At 39.2% G+C, this 22361-nt stretch overlaps 1 protein-coding gene across 1 annotated transcript in view; it reads right to left on the reverse strand.

Annotated features, from left to right (window-relative positions):
• Positions 1 to 22361, reverse strand: part of LOC148371906 (zinc finger protein 407-like) — a 208200-nt gene that overhangs the window by 64011 nt on the left and 121828 nt on the right. The window contains exons 7-9 of the mRNA XM_088326522.1: positions 12837 to 12920; positions 10209 to 10329; positions 4246 to 4424 (exon numbers count right to left, since the gene is read on the reverse strand). Of these exons, the coding sequence (XP_088182648.1) occupies positions 4246 to 4424; positions 10209 to 10329; positions 12837 to 12920 (384 nt within the window). The remainder of the gene's footprint in view (positions 1 to 4245; positions 4425 to 10208; positions 10330 to 12836; positions 12921 to 22361) is intronic.

The following is a 22361-nucleotide window of genomic DNA, read 5'->3' on the forward strand; positions in this document are numbered from 1 at the left end:
TGAAAAGAAGCTGCATTTGAAAACAAAAACCCTGTTGAGTCCATTAAAAGACGACATCAAAAAGTATCTTAGTTTGTGCTTGAAGTAGGAACCGCCACTGTATGCATCTTACCAGGTAGCACATTGTATTACGAAATTTAAAAAGGCCCACACTGTTGCTGAGGACTCTAACCTGCAGCTATAGACATGGTCAGGGAGTTTTTTGATCAATTTGCAGCTAAAAGAACTAAAAACGATACTTCTGTCAAATGAGAAATTAATCGCCAAACTGAAAACATATCGGAAGACTCAAACCACAAACAGCAGCTCAAATAACAGTGGGTGGTCGTTTTGCTTTGCAAATGGGTACATCTAATAATAAACAAATAATAATAACAAACAATGTTTTACTTTTTTGGCAAGCATATGTGGGACTAATACTCAGACAAACATTTTTTTCTAGACAAGAGAGCTCCTTAATACTATGACTGCAGAAGACATGTGCGTTGGTATGACAGCTGACGGTGTTGTGCCCATGACAGGAGAAAAACTCCGGGTCAATTAATTTTCTTCAACATTGAAAGATTTTTAATTGCACTTTTTCTTGAGGATTTTTTTGCCCTAAAAAAGTGAATATTTTCTACTATCTCAGGTTTGTACTGCACCTTTTTTTTAAAAAAAATCAATACATTTAAGAAGTGGGATTTTTTTCTTGATTTGGGACTTAGATTATAATTAGGATATGACGATGGATTCTTAAATCAGAACAGTTGAGAAGCACTGGTCTAATGGATTTCTTCTGGGATATCTGACTGCAGCTTGCAAAAAAAAAGACAATGCCCATGACCATTTGATGCCACATATCATTTATCCTAATTTTCTTCTCAAATTCTTATCAGCATTCCAAACCATTACTTACAGCACCTAGTTCCCTCTTTTCTAATTTAAAAAAGACCTCGTCTTTCATCCCAGAAAAGGGCTTTAATTCAACTTGTGGCACTGAATAAAAAAGGGAAGTTCGAGGCGGATGGAGGTTAAAGAAGCTCTATGGGACACAGAGCAACAGCCAAGACATTTGAATGTCAATCAATCCGATGTGGAGTGGCTACGAGAGCTTGCGAGGAGAATACGTTTGATCTGTGTCTTTCGAAGAGAAAAAAGTAGAAAGGACTATCACAGATGATTTCCCTCTGACCGCTGGCCCTGGTGCCACTCTGACAGAGAGCAATCACATGCAGGTTAATTCAACATCCACCTTCTTCATCTTTTTTGTATTCCGTCTCTTTCTTTAGCTCTTGTTCTGTCTAGCTAGAGGAAGCATTGCTTTTTTTTTTGGTTACCATCTCACATTTATTAGAAAGCAGGGAAGATCACTACTGCAAATGAAACTCAATTTTCAAACCCAACCACCTAAATCTTTATTGCAATGATGTGGGAAACTACCGTATTATCCAACCTAGAATAACCTTTTACCATACATTTTTCGTACATAAGGCACACCAAACTATAAGGCGTATAAAATTGAGACTACAGTAAGATCTTTCGTGTGTATGTGTACATAATAATGCATTTTTGCATTTATATGTGCCACTTACTCCAATGACAACATACTGTACGCAAGGGGAATCAAACCCGAGTAGTGGCAATGAAAACGCCTTCTTCACATTACCACTCGACCACCAGTGGTACAGAAGACATATGAAAAGGGATTGGAGCTTATCTCATCAACACGCTATTTTTGATGCACAGTCCCACAACACAGATTTACATAGTGAATGCTTTCTCTCCACTGCTTCACCTGTGCGTCAATAACCTCTCGGTTCAATATGCATGCGTACGTAACAGCGGGTTTAGTATTTGGTTAAAAGACTCTCCTTTCTCCATTCTAGAATATCTATTGGTAATGAAGTGGGGAGACTGTTTAACCTATTGGAATGAACTATGTAAACCTTTCCCATTTAATGCTAGGAGAATGGAGAAAACAGAAAATCTATACAATTCTATACAAACTTGATTGTGTACGCCTACATATAGAGGTCATTGACGCACAGGTGAGACTGTTTGACCTATCAAAATGCACTCAGCAAATCACTGTTGTGGCACTGTGTGCAAAAATAGTGTGATAATGAGATATCGTTTAATGCTTTGTTGAATGTCATTTTTTTTTTTTTTTTTTGGACAAATTGGGTTTTTAAGTGTGTTTTATAGCACGGGAAAACTGCTTTTTTTCAGTCAGGCAATGAATTCTGTCCTGAACATATGACAGGGCTAAGAACACAAATTGTGGTATCAGCATAATATAAAAATAAGTCGTATAAGTTCATATTGGCTTTGCAACCAATGAAAGAAGAAAATAACACATTTTTTCCTCAGGAGGACGTTCTGTACACTTTTAATTGTGACCTTCAATCTGTAACTCTGACCATAAACTCAGTTTTCTGTGCTTTATATGATTACAATGAATTGTGGTCATAGCATGACCTGTTTAGGTGTAGCCTTGACATTTGTTCAATGTAATTCTGGAATAAAAACATTTGTTTTCTGAAAACATCCAATTAAATGCAGAAGTAGACCAAAATAATTCTAATGAAAACAAAACCACTGTTGGCACAAAAGCAATCCACATCTAAGGTGAAAGTGGGGTGTGCAATATTATTAGGTGAAAGGTTTTCTGCAAGCATTGGGTTAGAGGTGAGAGGTTATGTTTAATAGTTTTAAGACGGTCCATGCGTCAGAAAAAAATGACTTTGGGCAGAGCACTCTCTTTGGAGCAACAATGTTTTCAAAAATAGCTCAAGGTCAAAATAGGACCTGCTTGGTTTTAATAACAAATTAACGACAATGCTGGAAAAATAGATGGTGTGCTACAGTTTTGAGAGGTCAGGGGATAATAGGATAAAGGCTACCTCATCCTCTCCTTTGAAGGACAGGTACTCTAAAAATTGGATTTGGTGGCCCTCCAAGGACAAATGAAGACCAATGGGATACAAAAGAAACCAAAAAAAGAAGAGGATGATTTCATCTCCCAGTGGTCTGAGTGACTGACAGGGAAGTCTGGAACAGCAATCTTTAGGAGCTGTGCCTTTCTGGCTGTGAATAGAAAGACTTAAACTCCGGGCAAAATGACAAGCGTAACAGAAGATCTGACATCTGTGGATATTGTACATCGTGGGTTAGTTGCCCTTAAACAACCTTGGGCATCTTTAGTATGATAGGATTAAAAAGACAGTTTCTTAAAAAAACATTATTACAGATTAAATGAAGTTCAAATAAATTATTTTACTGTAGCTATTCGGTCCCTGTATGAGCGGGCCCACATTGCCGGCAATACGTAAGATTACTTTCCAGTGTGACTAGGACTCTGCCAATGCTGCCTGATTCTGTTCAAAACCTTTATGGAAATAATTTCCATGCCCAGTCTTTGTGTGCAAAGGGTCCGGTTTTGGAGCCTCAGTATTACATCTCTGATTTTGCAGAGGATATGCTTCTGTTGGCCTTCTCAATCCGGAAAAGGGATAAGATCTCGCCCCAAGTCCAAGAGTTCAAGTATCCCGTTGTCTTGTTCACAGGGGAGGGTATCATTAAACGGGAGATTGACAGACTTATTATCTTAGCGTTTGGAGTCATGCGGACCCTGCATAGGTCCATTTTGGTGAAGAAACTGAGCTGATAGGCAAAACTTGCGATGTAATGGTCAATCTAAATTCCTACCCTCACCTTTGATAATGAAACATGGGTCATGACCGGATGACCAAGATCCCGAATACAAGTGGCTGAAATGAGTTTCCTCTTGCGGGTGGCTGGGATCTCCCTTAGAGATAAGGGAAGAACCTCAGTCATCTGGGAGGGACTGAGTGTAGAGCCGCTGGTTCTCTGCATTGAGAGGATACGCATCCCTCGGGATGGGTTTTGGGCATGTCTCACAGGCAGGAGCCCATGGGGATGACCCAGGAAACGCTGGAGAGACGTCTCTAGACAGGCCTGAGAACGTTTTGGGATACCCGTCGGACAAGCTGGACAAAGTGGCTGTGGATAGGGAGGTCTGGGCTTCATTGCTGGGCCTGCTGCCCTCGTTACCCGACCTTGGATAAGCGCGAGATTATGGATGGATGGATGGATTTTCAATAGTAACTATTATACAGAACAGAAGGTGTAAAACCATGGCGCTTTTATGATGTAGTTTGAATTTGACATACAATACTTGTATGTATTAAATGGCCGGTGTCTCAGCACAATGGACTCACAGAATACTTAAAGATGACGTACCTGCATGTAAGTAGGCAAGGTCAGGATTTTCAATATCAGGGTGTTTGTCTTTTAGGTGGTTGCGGAACTCTCTGGGTGAGTTGGTACCATGGTCACATTTTGGACAGTTGTACATCTTCACCCCCTCGTGTTTTCCTGTATGGAGGATGTGCTTCCGAATGTTCTCAGCACAGTTGGATCTGGCATTAGAGAGTAAAAAAAAAGCAAATTGTTTATGAAAAACACATATTCCAAACCACAATCCAAAAAAAAAAAAATCTTGTTTTGTTGCAACTATTTTCCAGGTAATTGCTAAGTGTATGCATTGCTTACACATGTGTGTGCATGAATTAGATGATGGTAGCTAGTGAATATTTTTTAAATATGTACTGAAACATCCTCCAGCTGATCCAACTTCCTTCCAGATGCTAGCTAACAGAAACAAAGAATGTCAAATGATAAATATGCGTGAGTGGCACATAACATTTTGACAGTTTGAAAATGTTTTAATCCTACTATGAGAGCGGAAGTCTTCGCATCAAAAATCTTAGATGCATAATATATATATATATATATATATATATATATATATATATAAAGGTATACGTAGGGTAGCACGGCGGCGCAGTGGTTAGCACGTGTGCGGCACAGTTCTAAGGTCTAAGGTATATATATATATATATATATATATATATATATATGGCACAACATCACAACATTTTATGCATCTAAGATTTGTGATGCGAAGACTTCCGCTCTCATGGTAGGATTAAAACATTTTCAAACTGTGTATATATATATATATATATATATATATATATATATATATATATATATATATAGGTATACATAGGGCAGCACGGCGGCACAGTGGTTAGTGCGTGTGTGGCACAGTTCTAAGGTCTTGGGAATCTCCTGTGTGGGTTCAAATCCAGCTACCGGACTTCCTGTGCGGAGTTTGTATGTTCTCCCCGTGCTTGCGTGGGTTTCCTCCAGGCACTCCGGTTTCCTCCCATATTCCAAAGACATGCATTTCAGGTGGATTGGCCGGTCCAAATTGTCCCTAGGTGTGAATGAGCGAGCGAGTTGTCTGTCCCTGTGGGCCCTCCGATTGGCTGGCAACCAGTTCAGGGTGTCCCCTGCCCACTGCCCGATGATTGCTGGGAAGGGCTCCAGCACCTCCGCGACCCTACTGAGGATAAGCGGTGCAGCTAATGAGATTATTGCTGTACCCTGTAAGAAAATACTATTACCGTGCTATAAGGGTTCACTTGCTCCGTTTACTAGAACTGCATTAGTCCTTCTAATTTTGAGATTGTCAAAAGCCTTCATGATAGCAAAATGACCTGGTGAGAAGGAATCCAGACAGTATTCATCCTTTAACTGCCTTTCTGGTTAGTTCATCAGGTTGAAAAACAAATCTAAAGATTGTAGCAGCATTGGAGTTTTTTTTTCTTTTACCTTTTTAAATATTTTTATTCATTTTTTAACAAACATTGTAAATACCATATAGATATGATTAGACATATAGAGTAAATATTTAAGGGATACAAAACTTTCCATAAACCAAACAACCAATCATGCGTTGATGGATGGGAATTGCCCGCTCAGTTTGGACCTGACATTCTGGACAGTAGAGTATACAATTTCTCTCCCTTATCATCTTGGCTGCACAATAAAGGCTTACTGTACCATAGCTCACGCAAGCTAGGGAGAAAATGTGTTTCACCCTTTTGCAGAGACACCAATCTCCATCATGGCCAGAGATACAAAAAATAACCTGTGTTGTGGCCATGCTTTATAAAATCTATAAACAATAGCCATTGATCAACCTTGAGAGTAGTTCACAAAGATTAACACCAGGGTGCAATGCTTTGTTCTTCACGAATAAACTGTATATCAAAGTAGTAGCCAAATCTATGACACTTGGAATTAGATTAAAAAGTAAAATACACTAATCTATAATCAATACAAAACACCCATAATGCTTTACACTTAAGAAAATCCCAATGATGAAAAGTATGCAATGGGTTGTTCATGTCAAGCATTACTGACTTTGTTTTCAAAATTGTGTGCAGTTGAATGCATTTTAGTTCCCTAGTTAACATTTTTATACAGTATTTGAATTTTCATTACATTTCTACCGTTTGGCTCTTGTTCTGAAACAATTGTAATATAAACATTTATATATTTTTTTTATACTGTTTAAGTTTGCACTGTAGTTAATTGATAAAACAATAAAACATTTTAGTGGCTTAAATATTTGTGCTGTATTTATTACTCAGAAACTCAGAGGGGAAAGGTTCAATCATTCAATGCTGATGACATCTGCAAATAAAAAGTAATAGTATCAGATCCGTATTGATCAATACTACCGTGTATTTTCTTGGATCAATACCAACATTCCCAGTATTGCCAACCTCTAATAAAGACCCACAACGAGCGGTAAAACACAATTTATAACTCAACGCCATCATGTCAGCTAATCAAAGTAGGTCGCTGACATCAATGTTTAACATATACAAGTGGCTGCATGATGTCGTCAGCTCAAAGAAATGTGCAGATCGTCCTGACTTGACCGAGATAAACATATAAAAAATAGTATTCCTAGATTTTACTGCACAGAACTCCACTGAGTGAAATGCAATATAATCAGATACTGCTGGGTTTCCATATTTTTTTGTAAAGTACTAAAAAAAGTGCCAATCTTCGACACATCTGTAGATTTCTCAATATACCGAATCCCTTTCCAACAAATATAAATATTGACACATTAGCGGCGTGTGACAATACTAATACTAGATTCTAAATCACTGGGGTAAAACTATTTTGCTCTGAAATTTTTTGCCCTTTGCCCTTTGTCTTTCTAAAATAGAATAAAGAAATAAATCTCTATATATGGGTGGATGGGTGGTTAGTGCGCAGCCCCACGGTACGGAGGTTCAGGGTTCAGGCTCCCCGTGTGGAGTTTGCGTGTTCTCCCCGTGCTTGCATGGGTTTCCGCCGGGCACTCCGGTTTCCTACCACATTTCTAAAAACATAATGTCAGGTTAATTGACCGGTCCAAATTGTCCCTAGGTATGAATGAGCAGGTGAGTTGTCTGTTTCTGTGTGCCCTGCGACTGTCTGCCAACCAGTTCAGAGTGTCCCCTGCCCACTGCCAGGGGACGGCTGGATTCGGCTCCAGAACACCCGCGACCCTACTGAGGATAAACGGTGCAGATAATGATGGCTAATTGATGCATATATATTATACACATAAAACATATGTTTACCATTCCTTTTACTCCAAGTTCCAGTTTTAAATGTCAATAATGATGACTACAAACAATCAAGCTCATAGTTAAAATAGAATGTTGGTTTATTTGCTAACACCAGGCAATTAATATTGTATCTTCATGAATACTTTAAACACTCTTGATTAACACAAACTATTCTGAAATAGGCATATTTTTCAAAGGGTGATTTATTATCCTGAAGAAGAGGTAAAATATGTATTTAAGGCAACATTCAAAAACTTCAGAGTCGAGAGTAGGTGGATTCCTGGGGGGTGTACTATCTCTCAGATATGATAATGGGGTAATTGTCATATTAAAACAACATAGCGAGCATTTAGAAGTCAGCAGGTGCCACAGTTAGTGGAAGCTCACACCAACCTTCCTACTATACACTCTATTAATTAGTCAACATTATTTCAACTTACACCCCATCAACGCACTCAGCATGGGAATTAGCCATACTGAATGCGTATATCACCCTTTCTGTCTAATTCTGTCTCTCTCGCTTTCCTGCACTCCTTTATTTGAATAATTTTCATATTTCTCCTTGTAGTGAGTATATGTTAATTGGATATGTGTAATTGAGAGGCACTTTTGTGGAGGACAGTCCAATGTGTTTAAGTTTGTTAAGAGGTGCACGTAGGGATTATTTAGATCAGTGGGGGGTTTTGGACTTTTTACTGCTAAGAAAATAAACTAATAATCATTATCATTTTACACAGAACCCCTTCACTTTTAGGTTGCAAACATCTCTGCCGCTGTCAAGAAGCATGTCGTCCTCAAAGCCACCAGAACTCAAAGTGAGGCAGTATCTCCAAGCACAGCAAACAATGTAACACTGTTCTGTAAACAGTCATTAGTTAGTGGAAGATGTCAGAGGCTACGTATCAATTAGACAATTTGATTTGCCACTTTAAGTTTAGGACTACAGTATAAAAACAAACATATACATAAATACATACGTTTATTTGCAATAAATACTGGCAATTCCTGTTGTGCCATAGAGTAAGTCTTCAGCACAGTTATTTTATTTTTCGTTTTTTAACAATTGCAATCTGAATAGATTGTAAGTGATTTCAGATTATTTTTCACACCAAGTATTTTAAATACTTTAAAAACAGTTTGTGAACCTTTTTCATGTACAAATTTAAGCACTTTCTATGGACCTTTAAAACTAATTTTACAAATTAGATGTAAATATTGAGTTACACAAAGCCACAAATATATGCGATTTACATAAGCAATTTTTAAACTTGAGTGTGCATTTAGCAAGACATAAGACTTTTAGGAAAGAGTAAATGCAAATATATTTGTTTTTGAGACCAATTTGTCCCCGTATAGGTGAAAGTGACGATAAAATGTAGCTTGCATTTTCAGTTGGGGGAAGTTTTTCCAATGACATCTACCACTGGGAAACGATACCATAATTTTTGGCATGGCCTGTAATACATATCCATAATTGATATGTAATACTTGCACTAAAACACATTTTGGAGTGTTCTGTTTAAGTGTAACATGCACTTGTCCTCTTGGGAACTACCCGTAGGGGGCAACAACGTTTTATACGACAGTGCCATGCAAACTAATGCCAGCTGCCGTTTATCACGAGGGCAGAAGAAATGCAATGGCAAAGCAAAGCCACTAGACAGCAGTGTCAGTGTCCTTTTGAAGCAGCTTTTTTTAAACAAATATATTGCGGTGTAATACTTATAAAAAACGTTTTAAGTCATCCCTGATTTTTTAAGGGAAATACAATGGTCGTTGTATACCTTTTTTGCATGTTGATTATATTTTCTTCGGCAAGTTTAAGTGTTTTCAGTTCAACGTTAAATTTAGCTATTCATGAGCTAGCTTTATTACTATGCTCTGAATATTGGAATGGCTCACTGAAGTGTCCTTTTGTTTATGTGGCATCTGAAAAGGTATATAATGCGATAAAAAGAGCTGGGCCATTATCGCGAGACTCTTGTCATGTGACATTAAGTATGAAATTATCTTTTTGTTAAAAAATATGTCTTCAATTGAACAACTAAATATGTGTCAAGGGGAGGGAAATTACAAATTATTTTCTAAAAATAATATTTTTGAGCCCCTGTTCGTCTGAAAACAACATGATGTGTTAAGACAAGTAATGGGCCATATAACATAATATTTTCAGCAAATCCTACTTACTTACTTCTACTTTAAGTTTGGATAAAGACAAACACTGAGGATGGGTGTGTTTTTCCCGAAAATGTTAATGTAAATACATTCATATTTGTTCAGACATGCATACAAATAATACATTTTGCTGACAATTTCCTGTTTAATGAACAATGTGGTATGATGGTGTTTTAAAGATGCCAACCTGTCAGTATTTGTGACATTGTGTGTGAGAGAATTTTAGGGAGATGTGGCTAGGATTATTCATAATGAGGTTGAGCAATGTAGCAGAATAAAGTAGCACTCATTTCACCTACTACCTCCACATTTTACTCCAACACTCACTCACTCACTCACGCATGCACAGACACACACACACACACACACACACACACACACACACACACACACACACACACACACACACACACACACACACACATACAGAAAATGTGCCACCTGCTCGGCACATTACGTATTCCCTTAAGCACTATGCACCGCAATCTGATCATCATTGCCCATCAGTACCACAGAGCGTGGGCAGGTCAATGAGCTGGTACCAACCTGTAGTCGCACCAGGGGCAACGGTATGGTTTCTCCCCAGTGTGAACACGATTGTGTCTTGACAGATGGGACTGCGTAGTTGAAGCGAAGTTGCAGAGTTTACATTTGAAGGGTCTCTCTCCTGTTGGGCAGAAGATAAAACTGAATAGAAAAAGATAACCCACAATAAGCAAAATTAACATGTCAAGGAGTAAAGGCAATTGCAACTTAGGTAAAATGAGTGGAAGGCAAACTAAGCAGAAAACAAACAACGTTATAAAAAACTTAATTAAAAGTATTCCCAAACAGAAATTTTGTTCTTTGTACAAAGCACCGAACATGTAGCGATTTTACCCACTATTACGCAAATACTTTGCAAAATATTCCACGTGCTGCGTAACCTAAGACATTTTTTCTTAAAGTTGACACATCTTGCTTTTTTCCTGTAGAGCTATCTAACACAACCCTTTCAAAATGGCAAATCACATTGACAAAACATGTGAGGCTTCGAAACAGACAGCGATTGAAGTTAACACAGTTTAATTTTTTGGCTGATTATGATCCTAACAGATATGAATAGAGAAAAAAAACGGTAAATAGAGCCTGATGATTAAAAACACAGCCGTATCAATTCTAATCAGTGGTTACTCTGTGTTAACTGTATTGACGAGGGGATAACATGACATTCAAGGTTTGTCTTTTTCCTCATGCTGAGGTTTTGAGTTTTTCCTTGCCCGCATGTTGGATCAAGATCAGGTAATTGTGTAATTGTAATCCTGTGCAGTCATTTGAGACATTTTGTGATTAAGGGCTATATAAATAAATGTGACTTGGGTTGACTTTACATTCGCGACAAGAAGAGGGAGAAGAAGTGACCGTTTCCCAAACACAGATCAGTAGTTAGTGTTTATGATGCTTCTCTTAAGATTACTGTCCCTTCTTCATAGGGGCAATTTTGCAATTTTTTGTTATAAAGGGCAGTTCGTTTGACAGTTGGGAACACGCTGTTGGGAACGGCCATACTAAATACTGTATCTTTACTCTGGTAAAATATTGATGCTAAACTGCAAATATAATAAAAACCATGACGAGATGTATTTTGTTACTCCTTTTGAACTGTGTTTTCAGTTAGTGTTTTTGCCAATTACTTTAGCACTAAACTTGTTTTTTTTACCAACGGTGCTGGCATCGAGTTTCCACAAACTGCTTGCGACAAGACCCGCTGTTGTTGTGAGAAGTTTTATTTTGAGTGTCAGTCGTTATAGGAAACAGACAAGAGTTGAATGAATATGGTTCAGCAGGATATCTATCTAATCTACATCTATCTAATCTAGCTAAACCAGGCGTGTCCAAACTTTTTAGATCTGCAAAAATGAAAATGTGTGAGGGCCGACTATACAGCCAGGCTTTATTTAAACAGTCTTTAATAAAATCATCCTCCGTGAAAGGTTTGCAGTGATTGCCGATCAGCATCGCGACCTCGTAGCTTGCCTTTGTAGGATTTGACTCAGAGCCTTGTGAAAAAGTACTCCGGTGCTTTTAAACCAGCTTTCAGTTGCTTCATCTTTTCGCAGCGTTCATTTTCCAGTTAGCTTTTCGTTGTCAGCATGTTTTGTCTGGCAGTGCCTTGTGATAATATATTATTTAAAAACAGACAGCTTCTTGGAAAATTAACCGGACACATTTGTTTTGGATTACTGTGAAAATCCAGATTTGTGTGTGTGTGTGTGTGTGTGTGTGTGACTTATAGGCTTTGAAACAAGAGAACCAATTTTTGTAAAAATTTGCACAATTGTACTTGAGGCCTCAGCAAGTGTATTCAGCTTTGTTTCATGTTTAGCAACCCCCCAAAAATACAAACAAAATCAATAAAACACTGCTTTCGTATACAAGTGACTATAGAGCCACCTGCCACTGTTTGGCGCTCTCTAGTGGCTCCTTGGCGTTTTTTTAACAAACCACGGTCCCAACAACTCCACCAAAGTAGAATGCCTGGCAAAGCCGAGCCATTATTTTGCAAACCATAGATGGAGACTCATTTTATGTATATTTACAGTGCAACCTTTTGCCGGTGAGCCGCCTGTCTTTAGTATGGCCCTAGCTTGCAAGTGTGCTTGTGGTACTTTGATGACGTCACAGCTTCTGATGCTAAAGACAAGACAGGCTATCCTCAAAATGCATTATCTCGAAAAATAATTGGAATATACAGATGAAATATGTACAGATTTTATGCAAACCAATCTGTACTATTTCCTAATTCTTTGCATGTTTAATAATTTGGGATAACCATTAAGTCCATAAATTGATTATTGATTCTTGGATACGTGAGTGACACCAGTTCAAAGCAGTAGGTTGTTTCATTTACTCATTTTTATGCAGAAGACACTATTATTGACAGCCCATCCAAAAATATGCAATTTCCCTGAGCGACAGTCTGACATTGTGGGATGATAACTAAAATTAAAAATTTCAGCCATGTCGGTACACATGCCTATCACTGACAGCAGCGTGTCACACTGATAGAGCCTTGTTTGTATCATATTTGCAAAAATTATGTAGAGAAGGAAAATACCACTTTTTTATCTTGAAGTGTCACTCTCAGTCCAAGATTATTGAGTTCACACATTGCTGTCTGTGTGGATTTCTTACCTGTGTGCTGGCGCCTGTGCTTGGTGAGCGCGTGCCTTGTGCCTCCAGCAAAACCACACAGATCACAGAGAAATGTCTTTTCACCTGAGCAGGAAGAAAACGACCTTTACACAATTTGATATTTGCAATGACATTAGGTTCTTTGTGTAAACAAAGATTAAAAAAGGAAAAATGATACAGCTAAAGTAAACCTAGAAAAACAATTTGCTGAATATGAAAACAAAGACGGAACTGTATTAGGAAGTAGGAGTGTCAGGATTCCCTGTCCTGGCGGCGAAGAGAAAGTCCCTTGGCCGATTTTGTTTCCTATCCCAGCGGCAAAAAAGGTCATCCAGCCACTTCTGGTTCCTGCTTAAGCGGGCAAGGAAAAGGACCCTCAACCACTTCCAGTGGTGAGAAAGCCCCAGTCTCAGCAGAAAATAGGGCAGTCCTCATTTGCTCCCGGCCATTTTCCGGCAGGAACATACAAGGACCTACCGCCGAATCCTGTTCTGGTGAAAATCTGTTTGATGCAGCCTTTTTTTAGGGTCTTTCGGCATCCAGTATTTGATAGGGAGATAATGTCTGGATCTGGCACACCTGTACACAATCATCCAAATATTTTATATTGACTGCTCGGACAGGTGACTGTCGGGTCATTGCCATTGTCCTCCGGATAGCCAATTTCATGCTAGCTACATCCGGTCTTCTGTTATCATGTCAGTTTTAGGTTTATTTCTTGTTTGGACCTTTTTGAAGTTGTTTTAAAACTTGTTTTGTCCTAGTTTGTTGGTCCTGTTTCTTTGTTAATAAATACTATCCTTTGTAGAGCACACCTGCCTCCATACCTTCCATGCATTTGGGTCCACCTCCGCAAATGTAACAAGTAAAAGGAATAGAACAGAACAAGTAAATATATTGAGCCGCATATTGAATTGGTTCACAGATGAGCCACTGCAAAAGTCACAGCTCAGTAGTGTATATCCATCAGAGCTCTCACAGCTAACTAATTCCTCCAATCAGATGGATCCATGTAAATATGTCAAATGGGGGACGGGAAATTGCCAGTGTGGTTTATTGACTGTGATAAAATCTGAAAAGCACCGCTGAACATAATTACATACTTGTCAGAGCCATAAAAATTAGCTTTATTATCAATGGGATGGTTTTCTACAATTTCATTTGGGGGAGATGCCTTCCAGATGGGGAGCGTGGAGAGCTTTTTCACACTTGTCCTCCCTTCTCGGCATCTGGCCTTGTCATTGACAGCACGGGTTCTCTGTCTTTCTCTATGTCGTTTGTGCAGAAATTCACAACCAGACACAACAAAAAGTGCACAAATACAGAGACACACATTTTCCATACTTCTATATTCTGGCCATATATTTTTGGACACCTATGAATTACCCCTGTTCCAGAGTTGACAAAGATGCAGCAAATAACAATTGCTATATAAAATGTAAAAAGTCAAACACACATCAGAATTTATGGAGTGTGATTCATATTTCCATGAAATGTCGTCTATATCCGTTATGAAGCAAGGAATAGCTGAACTGAAAAAAAGAGTACGCAGACAGAATAGTGCTCCAAACTCTACAACTACCTGACACAGGGAAACCCTGAGGTCCTTAAGATTTCCAGCCCACGGGAAAGTGTCAACTCCCTTATCCTCCAGGGAAAAAAGTAGAGGCAGCAATCAACATGCTGGCTAACAGAAAGTCTCCAGGAAACAACATACTTCCGTCAAAACTCATACGAAATGGTGGTAAACGAAGTATAGTCATATTGACAACGATTTGCAAACGGATCTGACAAACAGCACAGTGGCTATCTGAATCGACTATATCACTGGTAATTATGATACAGAAGAAAGGAAACCTCCAACTATGCACCAACTTCAGAACCATCTGTCTTATGTTTTTTTTTTAAGTACAACATAAACACTATGTTGTAAATACTTTACAGGAGTGCTCTGTATCATTTTTGTTTGTTTTGGTTTTGTTAACAGTATACTCAAGCCCCAAACGACAGTAGTATGGTCACAAAATCATCAGGACTTGCCAATATTATTCTCCAGGGCGGTAGGAGGAGAGAAAGACAGCTGACAACATTAAGGAATGGACTGGTACCAACTTTGCCACAACCAAAACCACAACGACCCATGCGGTTCAGGGGACTGTGAACTGTGATTATTAAAGTAAAAAATACAATTGGCCATTATAACACATGAACTAGTCAATCAAATACAGTGAATTAAAAAAATAAACTCCATTTGTGTAGGTGGTTTTTGGAGGAGAAACTGCATGCATTTTTCCTGTAAGACAGCTTTCAGTCAGAGTCCGGTGAGATAAAGTTTACTCCAACATAATAATTTAAAACGGTTCAACTGTGAAAATATTGTAAATGCAAAACAATGTAAGAAAGACAACAACTCTGAAAAAGAAGGCCAATGGTTATTCTCACTTAAAAATGCATTTACACACATTTGCCTCTCCCCATACAAACGGACAAAAAATAGTTTAAAAACACGTTACATTTCTAATAAGAGTGTTGACAGTTGTAAACGTCATCTAAAATATGAGAAACAGAAGAAAATAACTATATAAAACAAAAAATAGTTTTGTATACACAGTGACACTTGATCTCCGTTTACACTGTTTGAATTGATTTAAAACAACAAAATACTGTTAATACTATTTTCTTTTCTTTTTCCAGTATTTTTTCCTTTCACATTAATGGCTTTAAACTGTAGTTAAAACTATAATAATCAAGCAAAAATAAATAAATCACCAGTATTTGTAGGGCACTTTTTAGGCAATACATTGCCACTCAAAATGCTGTACAAACACATCCAGAGTACAATAAGAATAAAATCACCCCTTTATCTACACCCAACATTTCGAAACATGTAATACACAGACATACAATGGTTGGAATACATTAAAAACACAATAAATAGTAGCAGAACTAAAATATGATTATCGCAAGGCACAGACTGAGCATGTGAGGAAAGGGACCTTTGGCTTATCCACACTGGTGGCAATAGATGGCCTAAGGATTTTCAGCTATTGAACCATACCCTATTAGTGCCCCAACCCCCCTTTTCCCAAAAAATGAGGAAACACTGAAATAGAAAATAAATTAAAAAGAACGCCTGCAGAAGAAAAACATAAAATGGCAAGTAAAAAGTAAAGTATTTGACAGGAAGAAGTTAGAAGTTAAAAAAAAATCAATCTAAATAAAAATGATCAATTAAAACCCATATTAAAAAAGTAGGTATTGAACCTGCTCTTAAAAATATCAAGGGGCTGTGTAGACCTGATGTCCTCCAGTAGGTGAGGATCAGGATATTTTTGAATAAAAATAATAATATGTCAAATGAGTTGTACTGTATGAGTATTGAATATTCCAGTACAATGTATATAAAGGTTACCTTAGGTTTGTTTTCCTATTTTATGACTGTAGACTCCAGTATTGGTGGCCTGTTCAACTCTTAGACCTTGACTTTATATGAGAAATACGGTGCTGGTCACTCGTATAGCCCTTTCCCTCTCTCCATCTCTCATTACACCCAGCGCTACAAGACCACACCACAGAAAAATCCATATCCATCGATCCTTATGCCTAGCTGCGGTCGCCACAATTATTCTTGAGCATTCTTGAGGAGAAAACATTGGCAATAAATTACTCGTGTGCTTTTCATCTGCTGATCTGTGGTGGAACACTCTCGGGTGGCCAAAAAGGCGAGGTAGTGCAGCATAAGAGTGATAGGCTGGTACCAGAAACTTTTAGAGTTGTAGACACTCGCTTACTTTAACTCAGCAGTGACATTTATAATGTCCACCCGGCCCTAAGTACATTTTTATTTCAAGACAATATAACACCATGAAAAGCAAGAAAAGTCAGTCTCCAAACTGAAAGATGTGGTTTTGATTCTCCACCTACGTTGAGGTTCCCTTGAGCAAGACACTGAAAAGCGATTTTCTGTCAGTAGACGTGGCTGCGTCTTGCATGGTAACAGCCTTCCACTTGTGTGTGGATGAAAGCTTATGTAAAGCGCTTTTAGTACTACATGGTATAGATAAAAGTGCTACATGAGTACACACCATGAGGTCTCAAACTCGGTGGCTTCCGGAGCCTGGGTCTTGGTGAGGTTGGGCCCCTAATAAAATAAGCCCTGATAAAAATGAACCTTTGTTATTAAGTATCTTTCAATGTTTTAATGAATAAAATACATTCGTAAAAATATGTTGAGAAGTAGGATCCCTTAACAACACGAGTCGTCGAGGCACCACCTCCTGTGGTGTGTCTTGGGCAAGTACATCCCTTCTCAGGCGATAGATAAGCAGGGATATAATGAGGGGTCTTGCCTTAAGACTACTTATGTGTGTGCAAAAAGTGAATAATTATATTTCAGATACTAATGTATTTCTTTAGTCTTACATTTTCTGAACAGGAACTGTCTCTCTATCTACCCTGGTTATATCCCTCGAGAGGGGTGACCGACAGCAAGACAAACACACAAAAACAAAAACAAAAAACGAAACCGAAATAAAAAAAAACACAAAAAATTTGACCATGGCCAACCCAAATACCCAAACAAGTTAAGCACCTCGGCACCTAACTGTACTTCCTGCAAAATAATGTACGGTAATATTTACCTTTCTAAGAGAGTAGAGATAGTTCTAAAGGATGGGCAGAGCACCTGTATGATGTAACAGTGAAAGCTGTCGGGGCCTGCTGTTGAAGAGAAAAGTGTGTTGTGTCACCCTCACCCAAATGACATGGCCACTTTCTTGTGTCCCGTTTCATCTGGAGGGACGAAAGCATGACCAACTTGGGTGCCGAGGTGCTTAACTTGTTTGAGTGTTTGGGCATTTGGGTTGGCCATAGTCAATTTTTTTTGTTATTTATGCTACATTTTCCTTTTCTTTGTTTTTGTGTGTGTGTTTGTTTTTGCTGTCGGTCACCCCTCTTGAGGGATATGACCAGGGTAGATAGATAGATAAAAATATAACTTCTGTGACGTATGAGGAAGCAAATGCATCCAACACGTCTTTAATACCCATGGTCAAGCTGATAAAACACGTTTAACATATGGCAAAAATTCACTGAAAGCTATATGCAAGGTGGATCCACTAACCTTTAAAAGTTTAATTTCTACTGCTGTAATAATCTACTCCACGCTCACCAACGTGGTGCCCGCGGGCATCTGGGTGCCCCCTAGGGACCCGGCGGTGCCCACAGACCTGATCTGAAAATAGCTCACCAGTGCTGCGTCATTGTGATCTTGCAGTTTGTTTTTGGTGGCCACTTTGACTTGTGCTCCTGCCATGGTGTTTGACTGACAGCATTCACACACACACACACACACACACACACACACACACACACACACACACACACACACACACACACACACACACACACACACACACACACACACACACACACACACACACACACACACACACACAAACAGCCCCTGGCAACCTGGCCCCATAACAGCATTTGCTGTGTGTTTGTTACAGAACACAATGCACGATCAAAACCACAGAAAGTAAAACACCATATAGTAAGGGATTACTGTTTTTGGCTTGGCCTGTCATTTTGATTCAAGAGTTGAAGTGTCTTAAATTTCTTGGATAATAAAGCACTTTCGACACTTCAAAACTCTTGGGGAAGCTTTCAAGACCCTTACGAGTCCAACAACGAAATATATTACCTTCTCTGAGTAACTTCGGTAAATTAACAGAAAGAAGTCAATTTATTTTTTACGAGCACCTTGCACTATATATGAATTAAAAGTACCGTAATGCAAAACAATAATATATTTAAGTCCAAACTGTGCAACATTTCCCAAAGTGTAAGTGTGTGTGTAGGTGTGTTTTTAGCATACATGTTCCATTATATGTGTGTTTGTTTCAACCCCGGAGGAGTCTGCATGCTATAATTGCCTCTCTCATTAGTTATGTTTTAACAGGAAAGGACGGGAGGGCAATTACTTTTACTGCTTAATTTTTGACACAGAATCCGATGTTGTATTGATGCGGTCGCCGTTTCGGCTCTCATTTTTCATAGAAATTAATTGACAAAGTGCGAAGATTTATCAGCGTACCGCCAGATTAAGCGACAAACTGAGGCAATGAGGAAATCAATTGTAGCCCTGTCACTGCGTTCAACCCCTAACACATCCCCCCTCACCGCAGATCCCCTTTCCCTGCAATACCCAAGCGCCCGGGAAAAAAAGTGGGGTGGGTAAGATGCAGCACACTTATTTATTTATTTGTGTTGTTCATTCATCAGCGGTTACAAATGACCCTGGCGGCTGAAGACCACAGAACTCCCCTCCCTGCCCCCCACCCAATCTTTCAGATGAGACTGGAGTGTGGGGAAAAAGTGATTTATAACAAACATACACAAATCAGAAAGGAACAATTCATGCAGTTTAGGGCAGTAAAGGAGAGCTGGAGGGGCTTAAGTGTTTATCTTTTAGGATAAACAATAGGGTGATCACGGTTTAGGAACTGTGGAATTACACTACATGGGATACACAAAGAAATACATAGTGGTGGGCGCGCTACTGAAATAAAGTTATTAGTTACAGTTATTAGTTTATTCCCAGATTTACAGTTAGCGGCCTGGATCATTGGAGCACCAATTCCTGTGGTGTGTCTCGGGCAAGTACAGCCTGGCAGCGTACATCCCTCTCCTGGCCATTTTTTGAGTTAGGTTTTGACCCAACATGAAACAGGTTTCCATGGTTACCAGTAGCAGGAAAATATGTCTAATATGATTCGGATAGCAGCACGGCGGCGCAGTGGTTAGCACGTGTGCGGCACAGTTCTGAGGTCATGAGATCAAACCTCCTGTGTGGAGTTTGCATATTCTCCACGTGCTTGCGTCAGTTTCCTCCGGGCACTCAGGTTTCCTTCCACATTCCAAAAATATGCATGTCGGGTTAATTGGCCGGTTCAAATTGTCCCTAGGTGTGAATGAGCGAGTAAGTTATTTGTTTTCGTGTGCCCTGCGACTGGCTGGCAAGACGTTCAAGGTGTCCCCTGCCCACTGCCCGAAGACAGCTGAGATGGGCTCCAGCACCCCGGCGACCCTAACGAGGATAAGCGGTGCATATGGATGGATGGATGGATGGATGGAAGGATGATTCGGATACGGCACCTCCATTATGTCATCGCTGTTTTTGTGTAGTGCGTCATCCCGCTCCTGACACCCAAAAGTAGTGTTTGACTCTGAAAGTAACTATCTAGTTAGACTTTACTGTATATTCGTGTATTGAAGCTGATGCTCTTAAACTGCTTTAACATAGCAACATAATAAAAAAAACTGTGAAAGCAATGAAGCATTCATATTCTTGGCTTGTGCAACCTTGCCATTGCAAAAACCGTAGGAAAAGCGTGCAAATGAGCACCTAGCCAAGACACTCCATATCTATTTTGTCTCTGGGCTTCAAACCACACAAAGATTCAATTCTCCCTTTCTGGGTACTGTCCGAGATGTTTCTCTTTTTGCCACTCCCTAGCTGACGTTTCTTTATGCTTTCGGTGTTGCCAATTCAAAACATTTATTTTCTGCCTAAGGGCCTGTTGAGCTTATTGTGGACGCCTCCTGGTAAATCTTAACCCGGCAACAAGTAATTGCTGAAATGTGATTGGTTAAATGTATAAATATGAAAGCACACATTTGGAAGCAGTGGAAAAGCAATCAAATGAACCTGACGGACAATTTGGAACTATTTGATAAGAATTGAGGGACAAAACATATTTAACATCACATGATTCAGATAGGCAGCACGGCGGCTGAGAGGTTAGTGCGTCTGTGGCACAGTTGTGAGGTCATGGGTTCAAAACCAGCTACCAGCCTTCCTGTGCTAAGTTTGCGTGTTCGCTCCGTGCCTGAGTTGGTTCCTCTGGGCGCTCCGGTTTCCTCCCACATTCTAAAAACATGCCTGTCAGGGTAATTGAGCGAGTGAATTGTGAGTGAGTCGTATGTCTCTGTGTGCCCTGCGACTGGCTGGCAACCAGTTCAGTGTGTCCCCTGCTCACTGCCCGAAGATGGCTGGGATAGGCTCCAGCACCCCCGCGACCCAACTGTGGATAAGCGGTGCAGATAATGAATGGATGGGTGGATGATTCTGATGTTTTTGTAGGCCAGCAGAGAAGGCCTTGCAGGCCCTAACAGCCCACCACTGCACTAGGTCAAAGTTGAATGTAAAGATATCAGACACACAGTTCTTCTTGAAATAGGAAATCAAATTACTGTAGATATGATTACAAATTAATTAGGAACATACTCCATTACAAAAATCCAATCTGTATTTCAAATGGAAAATGTAAATAATACAATTCTCATGTATATAGAAACAATTATTACAATGCCGGTTTAACTTTGTCATACCAGAGTGTTTTATGGCATTCTTCAAATATTTTCAAGGGGTCCACTCATGACAAGGAGGAACATAATAACTATGAATATATTATCGCACACCATTAGTCAAAGTCCGTTGAGTGCATTACTTGAATATTTATTCTCCAAAATAACTTTTTTTCCAATTTGAAGTATTGAAATTTGTGACAATTCGTTGCTGTCGATTACGCCTACGTGCGCACACAGCGACAATGACCACGCGCGCCTTACAACAACCGGGTGACAGCAATGCGGAAAACATAATGGGAAATGATGAGTGCTGGATACAAATGAAAAAGAAAAGTCTAATTATGCAGAAGGTGCGCCTTGTCATTCCATCACTGTTGAAGCACATTTAAAATCACATCCAGTAAATCTCTCTCACGCAGCGGGCACCTGTGACGGATGGAAAGCTCTCCTGCAAGCATTCAGTCAGGCTGTCAGGCCGCTGGCTGCGCCTGCGTCTGTCAGTGACTTAAACGGCCACATATGGAACATTATTAAAGAAGGCCGTTTGGGGCGAGCTGCAGCACTATTGAAGTATCAATTAAAGGCGACTTAGGAGGAAAAATTGACTTCTTAATTGCTTAAATACAAATACTCGTGGTCAGATGCAGAAGTAAACTACACAGTTTATCTTTTTTGAGCTACCTTGTTCGATAGTAATGATTCGTTCACGAACGAAACGGCTCTATGAGGCGGCTTTTGGAAGTGAACGATGGAAGCCGGCTCCCCAACGAATAAGAAATGCTTTATTCCTCTTGTGATTGGTCAGAATGCATTTTTTGCAGTAATTCTGTGTTGTTGAGTTTTTGCTTTTTTCATTTTTCTTTAATGTTTATAATTATTTTGTTCCTTTTTTTCACCGAGCTACTGTATTTACTTGTTTTTCCTTTTCTTGCTTTTCTTCCTTACATACATGCCGACATTTTGACATTAGAAAATGGTAATTGCTATCACACACTCTGTTTTTTGTTTTAAAGCACGGATGTGTCTCCAGAATATATATATATATATATATATATATATATATATATATATATATATATATATATATATATATATATATTTATATATATATATATATGTGCTTGAATGAACCAGAAGTGGCAAACATTTACC

The sequence above is a fragment of the Urocampus carinirostris genome, chromosome 2 (assembly GCF_059441175.1).
Source record: "Urocampus carinirostris isolate Australia breed hairy pipefish chromosome 2, RoL_Ucar_1.0, whole genome shotgun sequence".
NCBI lineage: Eukaryota > Metazoa > Chordata > Actinopteri > Syngnathiformes > Syngnathidae > Urocampus > Urocampus carinirostris.